The sequence below is a fragment of the Rhipicephalus microplus genome, chromosome X (assembly GCF_043290135.1).
Source record: "Rhipicephalus microplus isolate Deutch F79 chromosome X, USDA_Rmic, whole genome shotgun sequence".
NCBI classification, from domain to species: Eukaryota; Metazoa; Arthropoda; class Arachnida; order Ixodida; family Ixodidae; genus Rhipicephalus; species Rhipicephalus microplus.
The window spans coordinates 294858466-294881741 of NC_134710.1; the positions used below are offsets into that span (position 1 = coordinate 294858466).

At 44.4% G+C, this 23276-nt stretch overlaps 1 protein-coding gene across 2 annotated transcripts in view; it reads left to right on the forward strand.

Moving 5' to 3' along the window:
- Nucleotides 1-23276, forward strand: part of LOC142776176 (uncharacterized) — a 47991-nt gene that overhangs the window by 5505 nt on the left and 19210 nt on the right. For both annotated transcript variants that reach the window (XM_075879383.1, XM_075879382.1), the window contains exon 2: nt 16361-16422. In XM_075879383.1, the coding sequence (XP_075735498.1) occupies nt 16361-16422 (62 nt within the window). The remainder of the gene's footprint in view (nt 1-16360; nt 16423-23276) is intronic.

Sequence of the window (23276 nt, forward strand, 5' to 3'; positions counted from 1 at the left end):
GGTACCGGTTATGCAAATAGTTTTGTAATAGCTTAAGGGTGACCCCACGTATGCCGTACCGTGATAGTTTCCGTAACAATATATCATAATGTATTGAGTCAAAGGCTTTTTTTAAGTCCAAAAATAAACCAAGCGTAAATTTCTTATTTTCCATATTTGTAATTATTTGATCTTTAATAATCGTTAACGCTTGTTCAGTAGACTTGTTTTTCTGAAAACCATACTGACATGTTGTGATGATGCCATACTTATTGAAAAAGGATAACAACCTGTCGTGAATAACGCCTTCAAAAACCTTTGATAATGTCGAGAGTACTGAAACGGGTCTATAATTTGACATATTATTAATGCCACCTCCTTTGTAAATTGGGGTTACCCTTGCAACTTTTAACTGTGCCGGAAACACGCCTGTTTTCAGTACAAGATTTACTATGTAAGCAAGCGCCTCGGATATTAGCGGACATATCAACTTTAGTTCAGCTGCGGTGATTTCGTCTATCCCTGGCGTCACATTGCTCTTAAGTTTTTTTATTAGGTTAGCTATCTCAGCACTGTCAGTAGGAAGCATAAAGATTGAATTCTGCATAGCTGTTGTTTCTTCGAAACACGAGTCATCTTCTCTTTCAGAAAAACCACTATACGCGCCCGCATTGACGAAATGACGATTTATAGCATTGGCTAGGTTCTCTCCACGCAGCACCCCGTTTTCCTCTTGCATTTCTGTGACGTCATGTCTTGCTTTCTTTCTCCCAGTAAGGGCATCCACTGTTTCCCAGACCCTTCTTGGGTTATCACATATGTTCTGAAATTTTTTCTGATAATATTCTCGTTTAGCCTTTTTTAAGTCTGATGTAAGTGCGTTGCGGTATTTTTTGTACTCGGCAAATGCTTCGGGTTCTCGTAGGCTTAAAAAATTTTTAAAAAAGGGGCCATTTTTTATTTGAATACGTTTGTAAAGCGAGCAGTCTATCCAAGGTTTCCGGCAAGTTTTTCTCTTTCGAAAAGAGACTTCTTTCCTAGGAAATGCCGTGTTGTAACAGTGACGTAATGCATTCAAAAAACCATTATAGGCCTCATCAACATCTTTTATCTTATATATATCATTCCAATCTACTGCTTTGACGAGCTGAAAGAATAAGTTCTTACTTTCACTATTTATGTTGCGTCGGACGAAGGTTTCCTTCTGTTGCTTTTGGTGTTTCAATAACAAGGGTATGTAACAAAAAACTGGCAAATGGTCGCTAAGATCACTTGACACGATACCGCTTATGATCTCCGCTGGGTTCGAATTTGTAACGCATATATCGAGTAATGTTGCACTGTCCCTGGTCACTCTGGTAGGGGAACATACATGATTTACACAACCAAACGCAGAAAGCAGTGTCTCAAAATGTACGGCGGGCGTATCGTTTGCAGCAAGATTGATATTAATGTCCCCCATGATAACATAAGAAGTGTTGTGAAGTAATGGGGAAGATAGGAGTGTGTCTATAAACTCTAAAAAACGTGTTTTGTGCCCTTGAGGCGGCCTATAAATGACAATCGCTACAAGTTTATCAACCTTTATAGCCAAACATTCAAAATCTGTTGTGATTACCGACAGTTCTAGTTTTTCATGGGTATATTTTTCTTTTAAATAAATTGCAACTCCGCCTCCTTTTCTGTCCGCGCGGCAAAGATGCTCAGATCGATATCCAGGAAAACTTGGGACATTATTATCATCGGTTAACCACGTTTCAGTGAACATGAGCATATCAAAGTTTATTGCCGCGGTGTCTAGAAAAATGCTTATGTCGTCTATTTCACTTCTAATACTCCTGGCATTCACATGTAAAGCAGAAAGGAAATTTTTATTTTGTGGATAACACGATTTTAAATCAAGAACATTGTAATACTTATGAGTTTCACTGAAAACACTCATAGTGAACAACGAAAAACAACATTGGTACACGCAAGATACACTCAACAAACTCAGCACATTTTTTCTATGTCATCTTGACAGGTCACATTAACCACAGCAGAAGATTCATCCTTACGGGCAAGCACTCTACCACCAGAAGTCCAGACAAACTTCCATTGTTTTTCCTTTTTCCTTTGGATGGCGGCTGAAAGCAGCGCCTTGTTAGCTTGAGTTAGGTGCTCATTTACAAAAATAGCAGCCCCTGGTCTAAGACCAAGCATTGAAGTGTCTAATCTCCTCTTTCTACATTTAGCCAGAAAATCATTCCTCTTTCCACGCCTGACGAACCGAACAAGAATGTTCTGAATTGTAGGTTTTGGCGTGCGAACCCAGTGACAAATGTCAATATCTGACGTGTCAACGGTCTCACCCACGCTATCCCCAATCTTTTGAAGAATACTGAGAGCATCACTACCAGGTGGTATGCCTTTAATCTCCAGGTTATTTGAACGCTGATACTGCTCTAGCTCATCACACTTCTTCGACAGGCGCTCATTCTCTGTCTTTAGTTTCCTGTTTTCACTAAGCAGTTCCTTTATTTCCTGCCTTAATGTCCTGATATCTTCTGCGACGTCTTTAACATCATTGCATACATCAGAACAAAAAGACACTCCCTCTTTCAGTTCCTTCATTTCTACCCGGAAATCACGTTTGAAGTTCTCAAACGCCCTGAACAGGTCACGTATCTCTTTAGAATCTGAAGTATCTTTTCCAGAGCCCTTACTTCCCATTTCCAAAATGTCATGCACAACAACAGCAAAGACGCTATGTTCGGCAGCAGTGTACTCCTATGCCAGAGAAACAAATGGGACTAGCCTCACCTGCAAAAGCAGTAGATTGAGCGTCAGAGGTACGCCTTTCTTGTGCACTGCTGCCGAACTAAGCGAGCCGCAGGATTCCGCCGTCTTTTCTACTGTTCGCCGTCACTCCCTCCGTGTCAGCTGACTTGATAGGCTCATGCGCCGAAATGGCTGCGCAGAAACGCCGAAGCGATGTCCGGGGGCCAGCGTGTCTTGCTTGTTCGTTGAAGAAACGGCAGTACTTCCACGAGGCTCGGTAGGCCGACTTGGCAGGGAAATCTGCAAAAGCAGTAGATTGAGCGTCAGAGGTACGCCTTTCTTGTGCACTGCTGCCGAACTAAGCGAGCCGCAGGATTCCGCCGTCTTTTCTACTGTTCGCCGTCACTCCCTCCGTGTCAGCTGACTTGATAGGCTCATGCGCCGAAATGGCTGCGCAGAAACGCCGAAGCGATGTCCGGGGGCCAGCGTGTCTTGCTTGTTCGTTGAAGAAACGGCAGTACTTCCACGAGGCTCGGTAGGCCGACTTGGCAGGGAAATCTGCAAAAGCAGTAGATTGAGCGTCAGAGGTACGCCTTTCTTGTGCACTGCTGCCGAACTAAGCGAGCCGCAGGATTCCGCCGTCTTTTCTACTGTTCGCCGTCACTCCCTCCGTGTCAGCTGACTTGATAGGCTCATGCGCCGAAATGGCTGCGCAGAAACGCCGAAGCGATGTCCGGGGGCCAGCGTGTCTTGCTTGTTCGTTGAAGAAACGGCAGTACTTCCACGAGGCTCGGTAGGCCGACTTGGCAGGGAAATCTGCAAAAGCAGTAGATTGAGCGTCAGAGGTACGCCTTTCTTGTGCACTGCTGCCGAAATAGTTTATGAATGTTGCTAGTTATGAGTTTGCAGGCACGCGTCTCAACAAGTAAACTAATGTTTCGTGCCTCAAAGTGGTACCGAACGTGTCGATCCTGACTGGCGGCATGGTCACTCGGCTGCTGCAGCTGCGGCTGAGTTGTGCACAGCTACATACTTCACTATTCGCTCTTATACTTTGCGCGTGGATATGCTTATGTTTTATGGGACGACAAGGTTTCTTTATTAAGGCAAGTTAGAGATGCGGAACACTGTGCATTAGAAGACAGTAATGGAACTGTATGATTCCCTGAACCGTAAAAAAGAAAAGTGCTGCTATGATGCACCTACCATCAAGGCACAGAATATATGCTTTCATTAAGTCTTACGTTGTTCCAGCTCGAATTCTTGAATTTCCACACGAAGTATTCAGTAGCGTATTATAAATGTCGCCGTCTTTCTTAATATAAGCCTTCAACTTATCTTGTGAAGCAAATATATTAGCAAAACAAGAAAACACAGCATATCCACGAAGTGAATGATGATGAGTGGGACGAAGCACCCGTCCGTGAATGCGTCCATCCATACAACCGTCCATGCATCTGTGCTTGCGTCTGTCTGTCTGTCTGTCTGTCTGTCTGTCTGTCTGTCTGTCTGTCCGTCTGTCTGTCTGTCTGTCTGTCTGTCTGTCTGTCTGTCTGTCTGTCTGTCCGTCCACTCCTACCACAATAGAGCACGCATCGGATGGGCGGACGCTTCGCCCCACTGATTATTATTCACTCCGTGGATATGCTGGCTGCACAGGATGGAAGGACGTCAAACTAGGTGACGTTATAAGGAGCTTCGCCCCAAAAACGTGGAGGCAGCGCAGGGAGATTAGATGGTTAGATTACATATGGACGTGGTAATAAACTGAAATGGCTAATATCGGAGCCTGAAATTTCCATCCCTGTTGTAAATACAGGCTTGCTCAGGCAGGTTCTCATTTTATACCTGCTAAATCCACTATTAGCTAACGAAGGTGCACATGTATGACATTGAAACCTGTTTAGGTCAGCTTAGACATAACAATGAAAATACAAATTAGGTTTTGTACAGCTGTAGGCAGTCGATTGTAGGGTATTATTGCCGATGTAGGTAATTTTCAAACTATTCCAGAACCCCACGCCGGTGCTTCAAGCACTATGAGGCAAGTCTGTACGTTGAGTGTGCTGCCTGTTTTTTCGCCCTCTCCTTGTTGGTACCGTAAGATATAATAAAAAAGACAAATTCCACGTACAGTGGGAATTTATAATGTCAGAAGCACAAACGAGGAAGGTTGATATGTTATACCGCACATGACTTCCGTGTCATGATTATCATGTTAGCGCCTGACATCTACGTTCGTCGTCCATTCACATTACCTAATACCGAATTTAGTATATGCCAAATTAGCAAAACGGCTGCGAGCGCGCTGTGAGCGTAGCATCTAGTCATATTTTACATGACACGCATATCATGATTATCATGTTTGCACTAGGCATATACCGTCGGCGTCCGTTCGCATCACGTAACACTAAATTTGGTATATGTGGAGCTGGTGAAACGGCCACTAGCGAACTATGTGCGGGGCATGTAGTCATGGTTTTACATGACACGCATGTCATAATTATCATGATGAAACCACTCCTATACTTTCGTCATTGGTTTCGTCATACCAAATTTGGTATATGTGAAGCTAGCGAAACGATTCGAGCACATCATGAGAGTGGCATGTAGCCATGGTCTAACATGACACGCATGTCATGATTATCATCTTTGAATGTGTCATTTAGCTTCGTCGTCTATTCAGGTCACGTGATACTGAATTTGGTATATGTGGAGCTAGTGAAACGGCCGCGAGCGTGCTAAGAGCATAGCATGTAGTCATGTTCTTACATGACAAAAATGTCATGGTTATCATGTTTGCACAAGTCATATACCTTCATTATTCTTTCACGTCATGTAATACCAAGTTTGGTATAGATTAAGCTAGTGAAGCAACCACGAGCCTGCCATGAGCATGGCGTGTAGTCATGACTTACTTGACATGCATGCCATGATTTCCACGTCAGGACCTGTCACTTATGCTCACCATGCGGTCATGTTATACTATACCAGTTTTGCAATATGACATGTGAACAAAACATCCTCAAGAGCAGATAAACCATGACATGTAAGTCATGACATTTATAAAATACATGTTATAATTTTCGTGTTTGACTAGCTACTTATGCTCGTCATGCAGTTGCATTATTTCATACCAACGTTATAGATTCCATTATCAAAACGGCCAGGAGAGCTAAAAGTTGGAAGTGGCTAATAGACAGACAGACAGACAGACAGACAGACAGACAGACAGACAGACAGACAGACAGACAGACAGACAGACAGACAGACAGACAGACATACAGACGGACGGACGGACGGACGGACGGACGGACAGACAGACAGACAGACAGACAGACAGACAGACAGACAGACAGACAGACAGACAGAGTTAGACGGATAGATAGATAGATAGATAGATAGATAGATAGATAGATAGATAGATAGATAGATAGATAGATAGATAGATAGATAGATAGATAGATAGATAGATAGATAGATAGATAGATAGATTCCAACTCGTCTAAGCTCGCTAAGAAATGCTTCACATTTAAAGGAATCCAATGAAAAAAAAAGTCAACACTTTTTACTATGATTACCTCCACATAATACACACGTCTGAAAGAACTTGCATGTATCTCTACGCTTGAAATTCGAAAAAAAAAATCGGTGTATAATAGGGCATGATATTAAGTCGGCATATTTAAATTACTGAGCGGATGTATACGGCATGTAGCAGTTAAGTGGCGCGGCAGTTATTGCGGGCCGATACATGCGGTTAAAATGTACTATTGTGAGCAATGTGAGTATCAACACTAAACTTTTGTATAGAAGTTCTTGCTCCGCAAGAAATTACAACTCAAGTGAATTGTTGCAGTTAATGCACAAAAAAGATCAATTTCATAAACACGCTTTAAGCATAAAAAGACAAGGAGATGTCCGCAACAGCGAAAGTACTAGTTTGAAGCACACCCCGAGAAGAATACCAAATTTATGAGAATGGTTCAAATGCCATAAAAGCCATCGGGGTTACCAGTTCGCTCAACGTTCGATCGAGTTAAGGTGCAACCAGTGCACGCACAAACACGAAGTCGAAATCCTGCACATACATTCTAATAGTCTAATCTGTGACAGTGTTGCTAAGAATGTACAGGTAGTTTCTAAAATCATGCCCAAGTACCCGACGTTGGAAAGGAATGGTGAAAAAAACAGCAACAATGCTTGCAATATTCACACTTCATAAGCAGAGGCCCTTGTCGGCTGCAACTTGACACTTTTTATTGTTACTGTCAATAGAGCTTTCTTTTAGGATTGCTTGAGAAAAAAAAACAAGTTTCATTCATGTCTAGACTACATCGTGCATGGTGTGGCACGCAGTATGCAGTCATCTTACTGTGCTTGCGACTAATCAGATGGACCACAAGGTGGCAGGCGCCGCGTACACGTTTAAAGAAGCGCCGCATGGGCTAAAACATGACGGACGCGCACGGCGAGGCGGAGTCAACCCTTTCAAAGAAAGACCACACTCTGAACGGTGGTGCGCTCATCTAGGCACTGTATAGATGGGCGAATGGATGGATGCTATGAGCATCCCCTTTATAACGGGGCGGTGACGTGAGTGCTACCAGTCTAGCGAAAAAAACAAAAACAAAAATCCTTCTGATTGCGTTGGCCTAATGCCTCATCTACTTCCATTACATCGATCTTAATATACTAAAGAAATGTAGAAATCTGTCTTCCATCTCTATGCCTTTTCAGGCAGAATGACCTCTTTTTCTCACTATGTCTGTCCTTAATCTCTACTTTTCTGAATGGATGGATGGATGGATGGATGTGGCTGTACCCTTTAAATCGGGCGGCGGCTAACGCCACCTAGCCGTAATACTTAGTGAACTGACCATTAGATTTACCTTTTTTTCTTTTAAATAGTTAGGTTGAGGATTCGTACTTTGCAGTGAAGGGTTTAATTTTCACTCGTGCCTTGACTTTAGCCACCATTCGGAGAACCTCCTTCTAGTTAAGTCAACCCGCTTAAAGTCTATTTTGCCCTCCCTGTTCCTAAACCCCAGTGCTTTGAAAAACTCTGCGCCATCATCCTGAACTATAGGGTGAAGCCCTTTACAGAACATTATCAAGTGTTCGGCAGTTTCTTCTTCCTCTCCGCAAGCACTGCTTACTGTGTCTACCCCTTCGTATTTGGCCCGATATGTCTTGGTTCGCAATACTCCCGTCCTGGCCTGAAACAGTAGAGAACTGCCCCGATTATTATCATAGATCCCTTCCTTGGCAATTTCCTGCTTAACAGTTCGATAGATCTCTAGTGCGGACTTCTTAATCATGCCAATTCTTCACATGTCAGCCTCCATTTCCTTCACTTTCTTCTTAACCGATAGTTCTTTTTGGTTTGGACACCTGCTGTTTTCTAAGTATTTACCAGTCAATTTCCTGGTTCGCTTCCTCCATTTTGTATTGACATTCTTCATGTGCAAGTAGCTGAAAACCTTCCTAGCCCAATGCTCCTGCCCCATTTCTCCCAATCGCTTCTCAAATTTTATCTTGCTGCTAGCTTCCCTGCCCTCAAATGATGTCCATCCAATATCACCTTGTACTCCTTGTACTGGCACGCCACTGACCAGCGCCCCCTATGCTACCACTGCCGTGAAGCTGGGCACACGTACCGCTGCTGCCAGTATACCGGCAAATGGGGCTAGCGCGGTTTCGGCGTGAACACGCTCTGTCCATAGCGGGGTGAACAAGCTCAAGATATCGCCGATTACCTCGCAGTAGTGCAGAAGACACCCCTACGATGGTCGCATACATCGAAAAAATTGTGGAACCCGCAAGTGCTTTCGCCCTTCCCCATTCTGCAAAACCTACTCCGAGGAACGAAGCTTCTCACCCAGCTTTCAATGTTAATTCGAGCCTTCCGAAGCATAAGCAAGAACAGCTCAAGGCCCTGCTCTTGCAATACAAGGACTGCTTTTCGTTTTCGTCGAAAATTCGTCAGACCCGAGTCGTGAAACATCGCATAACAGAGAAAAACGCCAGACTATTACGAAAGAGCCCCTATAGAGTTTTGACGCGAGAACTTGGGGCCGTGAAAAGACAAGTCAATGAAATGCTACGCGGCGACATCATCCAACCGCCTAAGAGTCCGCGGGCGTCACCCGGGGTGTTAGTGAAGAAGTACGGAACTCTACGTTTCTGTGTCGATTGTCGCCGCCTCAACAAAATTACGAAAAAAATGTTTACCCTCTTCCACTGATAGACGACACATTGCATCGGCTCCACTACACGAAGTACTTTTCGTCAATAGACCTCAAGACTGGCTACTGCCAAATCGAAGTCGACGAGATAGACCGAGAGAAGACTGCATTTATAACACCAGACGGCCTCTTCGAGTTCAAGTTCATGCCCATAGGTCATTGCTCATGATCTGCGACTTTTCAACGTGTTATGGATACAGTGCTAGCAGTATAGAAGTGGCAGACTGGTCTGGCGTACTTGTACGATGTCTCCGTGTTTTTCTCGAGCTTGCACAAGCATCTTCGGCGCTTTGAAGCTGTGCTTCAAGCCATAAAATCCTACAGACTCGCCCTAAAGTCGGAGAAGGGCCGTTTCGCGTATGAGGAACTCTTGTACTTGGACCGCGTGCACAGCAAGTTCTTAGTAAGTTGTGATACGCAAAAGAGAGCCGTCATTGCTACAATCCCGCCGGCGACCAGGTGACAAGAAGGCCGTGCGTCGATTTCTTGGCTTGTGCACCTATTACAGGCGGTTCGTCAAAACTTTTGCTCGCTTCGCCTAGCCGCTCACTAAACTTACGAGGACCGACGTCAAGTTCAAGTGAGAATTGTCGCAGGAGGAAGCATTTCAAGAACTAAAACGATGCCTGCAAACGCCTCCGTTACTCGCGCATTTCGACGAAAACACCGAAACCGAAGTGCACACTGACTCAGGCAGCGTATTACTCGGCGCTGTACTTTTGCAGAAGACTAATAAAGTGGAAATAATCATTAGTTGCGCTAGCAGGTCGCAGATGCCAATTAATCCACATCATGAAAGGAGTGCCTTGCCAAAATCTGGGCTACGTCGAAGTGTCGTCCTTACCTCTACGACAGGCCCTTTAAAGTTTTGAAGGACCATCATGCCTTGTGATAGCTGGGCAGCTTGAAAGATCATTCAGGTCGCCTTGTGCGATGAAGCCTGAGCCTTCAAGAATATCACATTACCGCCATTTACAAGTCTAGCAGAAAACACTCTGACACCGACTCTCTGCCTTGTGCCCCCGTCGATCCATCGCGTCCTGACGACAAGAATGATGAGTGATTGATGACTTCTTGGAAACGGTAAGATTCAAGACTTCACTGAATCACTTTGAGCTGACCAGGAAATCAAAGACCTAGCAGATTACTTTACTTCGAGGGCAGGACCGTCGTTGTTCCTAAGGTATTCAGCGGGCACTTGCTTCTTTTTTCCTGCGAAAGGGCCTTCAACCAAAAGAAAATTGTTGCCGTTTCGAGCCAAGTACCTTGTTGTGAGAGCTTCAGCACTGCATCCAGAAGACCTCCAGGCCCTGCACGATGATACAACGGCTGGACACTTCGGTGTTTCCAGCACGCTCGCGAAGATACAAAAAATCACAGTATATCCATGGAATAAATGATGATGAGTGGGGTGAAACGTCCATCAATCCGTCCGTGCTTCCGTCCGTGCATCTCTTTGTCCGTACGTGGGTCCGTTCCGGCGTCCGTCCGTTCATCTAGTGAACGCTTCAAGTACCGCAGTCTCGCTTCTTTTTATCATATTATTGGACGAAGACAACGAAGCGTATACAGTGAACGCACTTGTCGCCCCGAGTTGAAAATGAGGAAGAGGATCAGAAGGATCTATAACCAGCCGGCCGCTTCTGAGCTGCCCCTCACGACCTAATAAACGGCCCTTGTCAACCTTTACCCTTCTCTTTCAAGCGTAACAATATATTCATCATATACAAGTACCCGCCCCACCATGGTGGTCTAATGACTAAGGTACTCGGCTGCTGACCCGCAGGTCACGGGATCGAATCCCGGTGGTGGTGGCTGCATTTCCGAAGGAGGCGGAATTGTTGTAGGTCATTGTGCTCAGATTTTGGTGCACGTTAAGGAACCCCAAGTGGTCGAAATTTCCGGAGCCCTCCACCACGGCGTCTCCCATAATCATATGGTGGTTTGGGACGTTAAAACCTGCATATCAATCAATCATATACAAGTACCACCATTTAACAGACAATCCAAGGGCTAAGCGAGAGTATGTACGAAGTTTCTGCTGTGAGCGCTTTTTTAACACAGAGAACGTGATAATGACGCCGTGCTACGGTATTTCGTAACGTGTGGACTTGCGGATATGTGCTCGAGGGCGGGTATGTGCTACTGGTATACGGGTATGTGCCACAGGTTACGCACTACGACAAGGGGCAGGCATAATTCATGCCGTAAGGAGCTTCGCCGCTAAAAAAAAGCACTACTATCCACGCCTTCTCGCTGACGTCACTCGTTACGTGAGGGCCTGTCGGGACTGCCAGCGAAGCAAGACACCACCGACAAGGCCTGTGGGGCTTCTGCAGCCCATTGAACCACTCGCCAACTTTTCCAGCAAATCGTACGGACTTACTTGGGTCGTTCCCGACCTCAGCTGTTGGAAAGAAGGGAATCGTTGTGACTTCCTCACCGGCTACGCCGAAACAAAGGCTCTGCCCAAAGGCAGTGCTGCCAAGGTAGCCAAATTATTCGTTTAAGACATCGTCTTACGTTATGGCGCCCCAGAGGTCTTGGTTCTGAACAGAGGCATGGTTTTTACAGCGGAGCCTATTCAAACAATCCTGAAATACAGTGACACAAGCCCCTGCCGCATGACCGCTTCCTAACAACAGACCAACGGCCTCACCGAGTGTCTAAACAAGGCCATCGCCGACATGCTGGCCTTGTACATTCGCATACAACACGGTGGGGCAGGAGACGACGCAGATGTCACCATACAAGTTCGTCTTTGGAAAGAACCTGGCCATGAAGCTCGACGCCATGCTGCCAAACGTCGCTGACGAAGAAATCCTCGACGTAACTCTACCTTCAGTGCACCGAAGAAGCACGTCAACTCGCCCGCTTCTGCATCAAGAACGAACAGACAATCGACAGCCGCCGTTAGTATCTTCGACGACGCTTCACGGAGTACCAAGCCGGTGACAGTGTTTGGGTGTGGATGCCTGTACGCCGACGTGGAGTTAGGGAAAAATTTCTGTGACGGTACTTCAGACCGTACAGGGTAGTTCGACATCTCGGCTTACTTGACTACGAGGTTGTCCCCGACGGCATTAAAAATTTGTAATGGCGCCATGCGCGACGTGAAGTCGTCCATGTCGTGCGTCTCAACCATTTAGTACTCGAACCGATGGAATGTATATATTATACAGTTAGCTATGTTATTGTAAGTTTTCGCGTGTGCTTATTGTATATTACAAACTTTAAGGAGCCCCAGGTGGTCGAAATTTCTAGAGCCCTCCACTACGGCGTCTCTCATAATCATATGGTGATTTTGACACGTTAAACCCCACATATCAATTATATTTTAAACTGCACTTTCGTCTTTTAGTAAAGCATCGGGACGATGCCTTTTTCAGAGAGGGGACAATGCTATGTTCCTTCCTAAGTTGTGTTACCACCCCGTTGCAATGCCAGAAATTCTCAGTGCAATGAGCGCCTGCAGTGTTCGAGAAGCTTCGCGACTATAGTGGATCGTTATGTTATTAGTCGTCCACTTCGCGAACATTACCGATCACTCTGGAACTTACGTGGCCGCTATCGATAACGCTAAGGTATTCGACGGCACGTCTATACACGCCGATGCGCTTCACCGCTTGTCAGTTGATCGACGGCCGACGCTCTGTTCGCCGCTAAGTTTCAGTGTGTCTAGTTGTAATCAGATGGTCAGTTTACCGGCCACAGGTTCGGCCCACATAAACGGTTTCATCTTCTACCTACACCCGCAGGTCGAGGGATCAAATCCCGGCTGTGGCAGCTGCATTTCTGATGGAGGCGGAAATGTTGTAGGCACGTGTACTCAGATTTGGGTGCACGTTAAAGAACCCCAGGTGGTCGAAATTTCCGGAGCCCTCCAGTACGGCGTCTCTCATAGTCATATAGTGGTTTTGGGACGTTAAACCCCACAAATCAATCAAATCATCTTCTACCTACAGTCTGCTCCCGTCGCTCACGTTAAGACCCCAATATTTAAAAAAAAAGAAGAACGGTTTTACGCAAACCAAACTGAGTGCACATTGTTCCAAGCGTTTTGTGGTTTTAATTGATATTGGGTTTAACGACCCAAAACTACCATATGATTATGAGAGACGCCGGTAGTGTAGGGCTCCACAAATTTTGACCACCTGGGGTTCTTTAACGTGCTCCCAAATCTGAGCACTCGGGCCTACAACATTTCCGCCTCTATCGGAAATGCGTGACCGGCAACCTGCGGGTTGGCATCCGAGTACCTTAGCTAATAGACCCTTGCGGCGCGGCAAGTGTTTTGTGGTAGCCACTACCTATGTCTTAGTTAATAAGAATAAGTCAATTAGTCCTAATTTTATTTATAACTCCATTTGTGGTCCCCTAATTCTCACAATGCCAATGATGCAGGTGTGCGCATGTTGAAGTGACATCTCTCTGTGCTACTTTCAACGACGTACTAATTGCGTGATAATTTTTTGTTAATCAAGAAGACCCGTGAACGATAAAAACAACTTGAGACAGCACTCCCGCCTGCAAAAGAAAGCAGCTTACTCAAATAAGCGCCCTCAAAGCAATCGATTTACCTCTCTTTAGTTACCAGAGAGAGCGTTCCACACATTGGCAAGGGTGCAAGTCGGGCAGAAACATGAGTCATAATTTTGCAAGAATTTTTTCCACTTGATTGTTCGTCACTATCATTATCTATTCCCCAACTTATGTTTGGGGTGTCACGTCGCAAAACCACTATAACATTATGAGAGACGCCGTAGTGGAGACTATGGAAATTTCGGCCCTCGGTGGTTCTTTAACATGCACCGAAATCTGAGCGCACGGTCCGTGGAGGAATGAAAGCTAGAGGGAGGCCCCTGCAATGCGAGCTGCAGAGCGAAATGTGTGGCGAAAGTCACGTGCTTTCGCAGGGGGGTAGTGAGACAAGGTGGGCACGCTGCCGTATCGTTTCGTCTGCATCACCACTCGTATGACCGCGTTGTTGATATCCGCCTGGAGTGTTGAATGTGCATTTTTATTCAGCTGTTGCATTCCGCAGATGATGCAACTCGTTAGAAGTCTACAGTGAGCGCTGGTTTTGACGACTGCGAGTTTAGTTTACATCGCTTAAGGTCAAAAGCGATCGTTTTAGATGCTCGCGACCACTTCTTCGAAAACGGTTGCAGCCGTGGTTTCGTTGTTTTACTTCGGCACTGTGCTGTTGCGTGTCTCAGCGAAGGAAGCCTAGCGTCTTTAATGCGACAGGCGATGGTGAGCCGTTCTCGTGTACGAGGGTCACAACTAAATATTGGAAGGCAGTACGTGGCCCACTGTTCTCACCGGAGCTGGGATAGTGAAGAATTAGACGTGCCTGACACGGTTATGTTGCTTGAATTATCACTTTCTGTTTACGTTTATTGCGCAGTAAGCTCATTTTTGGCCAAGTTGTTTTCGATATGGTCCTAGTGGGCCAACCCGCGCTGCTGCGAACAATACACGTGTGCACGTATTGTGACACATGACAATGAATGATTCGAATGATTCGAAGGTGCTCCATCTGGCTGAATAGCAAGACAAATTAAATAACATTTCATTGTTACACAATGTTTCGTACCCCCAACTTACCATTTGTGCAGAATAAAACTGCCTGTTATGCAGATTATCCTGCCGATTCGCGCTGTTGCTCTCTTGCGTTCAGCTGAAAAAACACGAAAAGCTGCTAGTGTATTATACCTTCACAAAATGAGCCGTAATGAGGCTGCAAAGAGCACACAGGTGCTATACAAGCGAGTATGGCAGAACGTTTGCTCGTAATGAGCACAAAATTTTCGCTTTCCCAGCTCGTATACCAGCTGGCAGCGGCGGTGCCACCCGGCGCATCCAAAATCGGTTCGCCTAGCTCTCAATGGCGTCTGTTGCGCATGCGCAAGCCGCCGTAGTGTGCCAAGAACTGCGAGGAGAAATCCCTTACTGTTCCCTACTTCCGGTTTCACAAAATGTGACGTAACAGTCTCTCCTCAGTTTATTCCCTCCTCCATGACACGGGCCAATACGGCATTATCGCCTCCCTCGAAAATGCAGCTGCCGTAGGCAGGATTAAATCCCGCGACCAGCGGGTCAGTGGTCGAGTACTTTAGCCACTATAGATCACCTCATCAGGGCCACTTCCCATATCTCACGCTCACTGGTTCCACTGATAACGTCATCGCAGCATCGTTCTGATTACACCCTGACCGTGTAGGATCGAATCGGTGGGTTGCATCGGACGGGAAGTGGCTGATAGCCTTATCAGAGAGATACTTTTCTCTACATTTATTTCATTGATACTGGCTTTCTAAAGTGAACCTTTTAATGAGTGCTGCTTTTTGATGCGCACGAAGACACGCAGCAGTCTAGTAACGTGTCACATTTCAAATTTCGTGGGCATTCTTTATCATCTGAAAAAAATGAACATGCAAGTAGTTCATTGTTAAAGATGTCGCAGTCTGATGTTATTTAAACATGCGCACATCTGCTTCTTTGACATTTTCATAATTGGGAGAGTACTTTTGAGTTACAAGAACAAATATGACTATTGATGTTTTGTAACTAACGGACAAACGATTAGTGCCTACTTCAGTATATCGAGAACAATATAGTTTGCCTCGCCTAACACTGTTCTTTATTGAAATAGCGCTGTGTGATAACTTGGACACCCTGTGTTCTTAGTGCCTCTTTTTTCTGTACTTTGTTCTCTCTCATAAAATTTCGGTTCAAGACCCTCAATATGGTCAAGATAAACATCAGTCGCATGTCATTGCCTTGTAGTGTGTTATGTGAATAGCGTTTTACAGCATCTTTAATATGATGAATGCGCTACCATACCATATATTAGCAATAAAAGTCTAACTAATATTGGCTAAAACTGTTTATATTGTCCCTAACGTCAAGCCGTGCTACGTATTTTGCATTACTGATGCTGCAAGGAGGATTCTCTGGCTCTCAGCCCGTCCCGTAGCTTTCGACCTTTATATGCAGTAGAAACTGCTCAATAATTTATGTCAGCTGAGCTTCGAAATCACTTATGTATTTTTACCAACATAAAGGTAAGGGCAAGCCTTTGCCACTCGCGCATACTTCATTTGAGCATTTCATGTAAAATTTATGAGCATATATATCATATATATGTTTTTCTTCCTTTAAATGCATTTTCGCAGAGCCCTAATAAGAAGAAAAATAAAGGAGATGGCACTTTACTAATCTGTGAAAAGTGTACCTAAGCACATAAAACAACACGCACGAGAGAGACAGCGGGGGACAGGACTGTTCTATGTGTTTCGCGAAGCATGAATTGAAAGTCGCGTAGAAAGCAGGACCACTGAGTTTTGACGGTCGCCATTTTTGTGCAGATCTCAACCTGTACGGACTGGCAACAGTGTTGGATTGTATTCACCGCAACATCACAGACGAGGTAACCATTTCTCAAGAGCAATTATTCTTGCCAGCCCTAGGCAGTCTAGCGATAGAACAGTATCATGATAGTATCTTGGAGATACTTTTATGTACTTGTATTTTTGTATCGACATACATTTGGAAATGTATTTGTATCTAAGTAGTGAAATACCTTTACAATGCGTCGATTATTTCGCGATACTGCGCAGTTAAGCATAAACAATCTACGAGTTATTTATGTCCACCATTTACCGCTGGCGCGTAGATCTCAGGTGACGATCGGCGTGTTCTGCGCCTTGCTAGCAAACCAGCGAGATTGCGCATGCAAAGTACGCGCACGGCACCCCTCTCGTCGCGATAGTTTCGCTCGTAACCTGCCCTTTGTCCTACGAGGCGTAGTCACTTGTGCCTTGCGAGTGCGGATGTGCGCTTATCTTCTATCATGGGCGTTCATGTTACAAAGAGCGCAAAAACCACTTGACTCACCGCAGAGCTACCCCCCCCCCCCCCCCTGTTTGCTGTTCAAAACACAGTGGAGAGCTGAGACACGTGTAAGCTCTGACTAGTCTTACGCACAAGTCATATATATATATATATATCTATATATATATATATATATATATATATATATATATATATATATATATATATATATATATATATATATATATGATGCAGTGAACTAACTTCGGTTACCGCAAGAATATAAGTATAAAAGTAGACACACTTTCACATAACTTGTTTACTCAGCCGACGTTTCGACGGGAGCGCCGACTTTTTCAAGGCATAATAATATTTACACATTTTCGGGCCTTCTTATAGCTTCTCGAGACAGGAGGGAAGGGGACAGAAGAAGAATATTAACAACAAAAAAAAGGAAAAAGAAGAACAAAAGAAAAAAAAGGAGGAAGAAACGTTAGAAAGAAGCAAGAGGGGTTTGGCGGGATTAGGAAAGAACAGGAACTCAACAAAAACTCACGTAAACTAGCTATGGCATTTTTGTTAATAATACCTCCCGAGCACCCACCATTCCCCCAAGTGGACATTTTGACCACCGTTTCTCTATTTCACCCTCCGGTGCGATTCGCTGGCAACTTGCCCTCTTTTGAAGTTTACGACAAATCGGGGGGGGGGGGGGGGAGAGCTTAAGCGCTTCAAGTGCATGTTGGTGGCGTTGGAAGATATGAAAAAAGCTGCTGGTTGTAGTGCCGCTATCAGTATTCATTATATACATTGTCTTCTGTCAGTGGAGGAAAAAAAAGAGGCAGAAAAAGAAAAAAAAAGAAAAAGAAGAAAAGGGGGAACTTGTACGACATCCGGGACCACTTATCTGTGCGTTCCGACAGGGCTTGAAGTGGCAATCTATTTCTCTATTGTCAGTTGTATATGCTAAATCTTTGTTAGGGGGTAATATTATTGTTGTAATGGGAGGCTTGGGGCAGAGTATTGATCAAAGAGGGACGTTAGCGTCTTTTAGTGATCGTAACGGTGACAAAGTGCCTGGGTGTTCATTTATTTCGTTTTTTATCGTCTTGAATTTGTAGACAAAGTAAGATTCTCGCTGTTCCCGATCTCTGATTGTTTGAAAATTGCTTTCCAATAGTGTAACCCTAATGTCATCAAAGCTGTGGTCTTTTATTGTAAGTGTGTTTTGAAAGTGGAAGGCCTGGCAGGGAACGTACATGTGCCCGATGGTTGTTGAATCTAATTCTAAACGGTGTGTCTGTCTGGCCCACGTATTGCATGTTACATTCCCCACATTCCAGAAGGTATATGACGTTATCCGAGTCACAGTCCAGTGCACCTCTAATCCTGTGCTTAAAATCTGAGTGTGTGCTTTCCGCCACTGTCGTTGTCTGCATGTGTTTGAATACTTTGCATCTGCTTTTTCGGCAAAGGCGGCACCCTGTTTGAGGTTTCACGCCCATTTATGAATTTATCAAATGATCCCTTATACTTTTCGACCACCTGTATACCACACAAGAAGGAGAAGTGAACATTTTGGATAGTCGCAGACTCTGTTCCCATATCTTAAGATGTTTTCTTAGGACCTTGTTTACGTTAGGTGGGTTGCTCGTGAAAGTTAATAGCAAATTTTTGTTACGGTGCTGGTCGGCATCTTTTTGGTGGTGTAGAAGAGTCTGGCGGTCCAGATTTTCCGCTTTCTTGATGGCGCCATCAATGATAGTTGACGGGTATTCTTGATGAAGGACTACTTCGCGCATATGTGTGCTGTTTTTGGGGAAGTCCTCGGTGCGGGAGCAGATGCGTTGGAATCTGTGTGCTTGGCAATTGGGAATGCTGGTCTTGCAGTGCCGCAGGTGGCAGCTTTTGAAGTGCAGCTTTGAAGTGCCTGTCCGTAGGTTTTCTGTATGCGCTAGTTTCCAATGCACCATCGTCCATTCGAATAAGTAAATCAAGGAAACTTAATTCAGTGTTGGAGTAGGAGTGTGTAAAATAAATGCTGGGGTGTACTTCGTTGAATGCCTGTACGAATTTGAGCAACTCGTTTTCCGAATGTGTCCAAATCATGAACATATCGTCTAAGTACCATTTATAGATTAAAGGCTTGATATCACAAGATGAAAGTAAATTGGACTTTCATAAGTGCCATATCAGAAAGATGTCGCACATGCGTACAAGGTGCACAAAGCAGGTATGAATAACATATCAAGGAAAGAAAGAGAGGCACTACTCGCGTTGAGCGACCGCGAAGATCTTGTCATTAAACCAGCAGACAAAGGAGGCGCGATTGTTGTTCTGAATAGATCAGACTACATCAAGGAAGGAAGCGACAACAAAATGGCAAACAATTCTATAAATAGCTCGACTCCGACGCTACCACCGAGCACAAAAAGATCATTGTAATAACCCTAGAGCATCTCACACGTGAAGGCGCCATTGATTCAAAGCTTCAAAAGGTTTTTACTACAGTACATTCACCGCCTGATCCATTTTACATGCTGCCGTAGATACATAAGAAGGGAAACCCTGGCAGACACTTGATATCAGGCACGGTAACGTTAACGGAACCATTATCTAGGTATATTGACTCTTTAATCAAAAACATACAACCCACACACGAGTCTCTCTTGCGTGACACAAACTATTTCCTTCGGTAAATATCAGACGTGAAAATTCTAGAAAGTGCATTCCTCCTAGTATTAGATGGTAATTCACTCTACAAAATATCCCACATGACCTTGGCGTACGGGCACTTGTTGAATCGTATGGCACCCGCAACCCTATCGCATATCCAAGCAAAAAAGTAATTGAAATGTTAACGAGACTTGTACACAAATTGAACAGTTTTGAATTTAACAATGTGTACTACCTTCAAATATAACGGCATATATTCCGGCAATATAGAGAAACGGTGGTCTAAATGTCCACTTGGGGGAAGGGTGGGTGTTTGGGAGGTATTATTGACAAAGATGACATAGCTTGTTTACGTTCGCCTTTGTTTGAGCTCCTGTTCCTTTCTAATCCCGCCATGCCCCTTTTGCTTCTTTCTAACGTTTTTTTTCTCCTTTTTTTCTTTTTTTCTTGTTAATATTTTTTATTCTGTCCCCTTCCCTCCTGTAAGAAGGCACGAAAATGTGTGAATAGCCGTCGTGTAAATAGCCGTCGAAGCGTCGGCTGAATAAACAAGTCGCTATGAGAAAGCGCATCTACTTTGATACTTATATATATATATATATATATATATATATATATATATATAATAAGGGAAAGAAGTGTATACCTAAGGGCTCGTTTTTCCGTGTTTTAACAAAATAATTACGAGATCTAACAGACAGTAATGCCAAGGAATGTACAGGGGAAGTTATTAGAACCAATGGAATGTAAATAAGAAAGAAAAGTGGATGAAAAAATAACCAGAAGTGAGTAGGAATCGAACCTACGACCATCGAATAACGCGTTCGATGCTCTAACCACTGAGCTACCACAGCAGCCTCCATCCTCTTTTTTGGGTTTATATGTGAATTTAGAAGTAGGAGTGACAGTCAGCGCCATCTATAAGCCAAGCGACGAGTGTGAAAACACTCTGTTATGCGCATATTTGGCGTCACGTAGCACGTGAACTTATTATGAGCGGGCAGCTGAATAATAGTCCCTCGTATACAACCTAATGACACCAAGTTTGCCAGTACGAGACCCTCGTTTAATGAAATAAGGGAAAGAAGTGTATACCTAAGGGCTCGTTTATCCGTGTTTTAGCACAATAATTATGAGATCTAACAGACAGTAATGCCAAGGAATGTACAGGGGAAGTTATTAGAACCAATGGAATGTAAATAAGAAGAAAGTAAAGTGGATGAAAAAATAACCAGCTGCGAGCAGAAATCGAACCTACGACCTTCGAATAACGCGTTCGATGCTCTAACCACTGAGCTTCATATATATATATATATATATATATATATATATATGACAAGCGCATTAAGTGCCAAGTTTTGAACGTTGTTATTACGGGGGCTCATCTTGTGGGTGTTACTTTCATGCGTCCTTTCGATTAGGCAATGCACTCCTAGTTTCGATCTGCTTGCCGTTACTCGTGCGACAACTCAACTTGTGGCTATATCGTGTCCAGGGTTCGGCCTTGCGGCAAAACTGATTTTTGTGTTAAACAGAGCAAAAGCAGAAAATTAATCGTGGCAGCTAAGGGCTGTGTCGTGGTCTTCTGATGAATAAAGTCGCTATCTCTCAATGCGGAGCAGTATACCCTTGGCATTTTCCGGACAGCGAGACATTTTTTTTTCACGGCCAGCATGCCTAAAACACAGGCAACGTTGCATTTGCCTAAGAGCAATGGACTATAGAGCCTTAAAATAAAACACAAAATTTTGTAAAAGAAGGGTATACTTTTTGAAAGTCACTTGCGTTTGTTACTGGTTCATGCGATAAATAACTGAGTTCAAGGTAGCAATGTACTGTTGGATTATTTATTGTATCGTGATCTACTCAATAAATGTCTTTTCAGAGCTTCATCATTCCCAAAAGAAAAAAAAATGAGCAGTATCTACATTTCGGAGCATTTTGTTTCGTGCTTTTGAAAAAGTACCTACGAGATACTCTACTACGTCAAAACAAATGTATCTTCTCTGTATTTTAGACTTCCAGCTCCTGTATTTCAATATCTTTATTCCGCAGTGCTTTTTCGAGTATCTATGTCCAGTCCTGTTTCGCGCACTGAACGCATATTGGCAGAAGTTTACCATAGAAACTGCTCTATGCGACTTTTCCTATTGATGTAGTAAATGCCATATTTTAGGAGTGGTACAAAAATGAAGATTTGTAGTCAGAGAAATACTGTCGTTGAGTGTATTTTTGAATGAAATGATAACGGGGGTGGGGTTCGAATTCACTAATGATTTCTTTAGGACATTTATTTTAAGAGGAAAGAGCAGTGAATGTTTTCTTTTTACTGGTAGGATGGACAGGGGAGTTGAATCCACAGCGACATATACAAACTTTGGAAGCCAGAACAAGGCACCGTAGAGTGTGTCCAAGTTTTTGAGCTACTAGGTTGGATTCTCAGGGCATCCGGACACAGACCGGTTTTTATCCAATGCGCTCCAGCGCAGGTCGGGGTAGGTCGCGCTCAGTTGCGGCTATAGAAAACAATAGACACTTTTCTCGACGACGTGGCCTCTCTTTTCTACTCTCAATTGGTGTCTTTTACTCTCCGCTCTTTCCAGCTCCTTCCCTCTTCCCCAACACCACACCACGCTTACTTATTGGTCGCAGGATTAAGCACTTTGGGAACATAACACACCACAATCAATGTAGTACTGTCTGTGGTGCCCTATCAACAAAGCTGCATAATATCAAGCAAAATCACCATTAGACGACTATGGTGATAAAGACAGTGCGCGTTGCAACCAAATACAATTGACGCTAATAAGACAAAAGAGAAAAAAAGGCACGAAGAATCTATGACACAATATTACAAAACCTTCATGTTTACAGAAAAAACAATGTCTGTGATTTATGAAAAGAATTGAAATCAAGAAAACATGCAGCTTAACGGCTGTGTTTTGTGAATGGCTAGCTATTGCAGGCCGGGGCACAAAAAATTTGTGCCGTCTGGTTATCTTACATGGAATTTCAAAAAGCTAAAAGATGCAGCTGAATAGTTAAGAACAGGTGAATGTACTATTGGCCTAGAGAAGTTTAAGATTAACCAGCGGATCACCGTTGATTCGTCGGCAATGAAGAAATCACAGGGAAGAAAATCACTTCATACTTGCGAAGTTGCTAGTGATTAGTGGGCAAAGTGCGGGGATCACTTACCCGCTTTGAACCACGTAGATGAAACGTTTCGATCGTTCCTGTACGTCTCCTCCATGCGGTTAGAAGCGCGTAAGTGATCATGTTTGAATGGGTAGCAGTTGGCATATTGCCGGCAACTTGCCTGCCACCAATAAATCTTTACAAGTACATCAATCCATGTAGCAACTGTGAGATTCATAACCGACGGCGAAACTCCTGCTGCAGCAGGACTCTTCGTTTGGGGCAATCGTATCCAGAAAATTGTCGGACCACAAGTGGCCGCAAACTTTGCAGCTACGCCCAAAACATCGGCCGAGAAAATTGCGCTTGAGCCATGCATCGGCCCCGCCAAACTCAGGTAGCGATCGGTCTCGGCGTTTCGCAGTCGCTTCCCGTCCTCTCGCCGCCTCCGGGTCCGCTTGCCGGGGTCGACGTACCGCTGCAGCTTCGCGAGCCATCACAACCTCCGGGTCCACTTTTCAGCGCTGCCGTACCGCTCCAGCTTCACGAGCCCTGCACCTAGGATCAGGTTGCCGGCGCTTCTGTTTCGCTTCAGCTTCTCCAACCCGCAACTCTGGATCCGCTTATCTGCGTTTC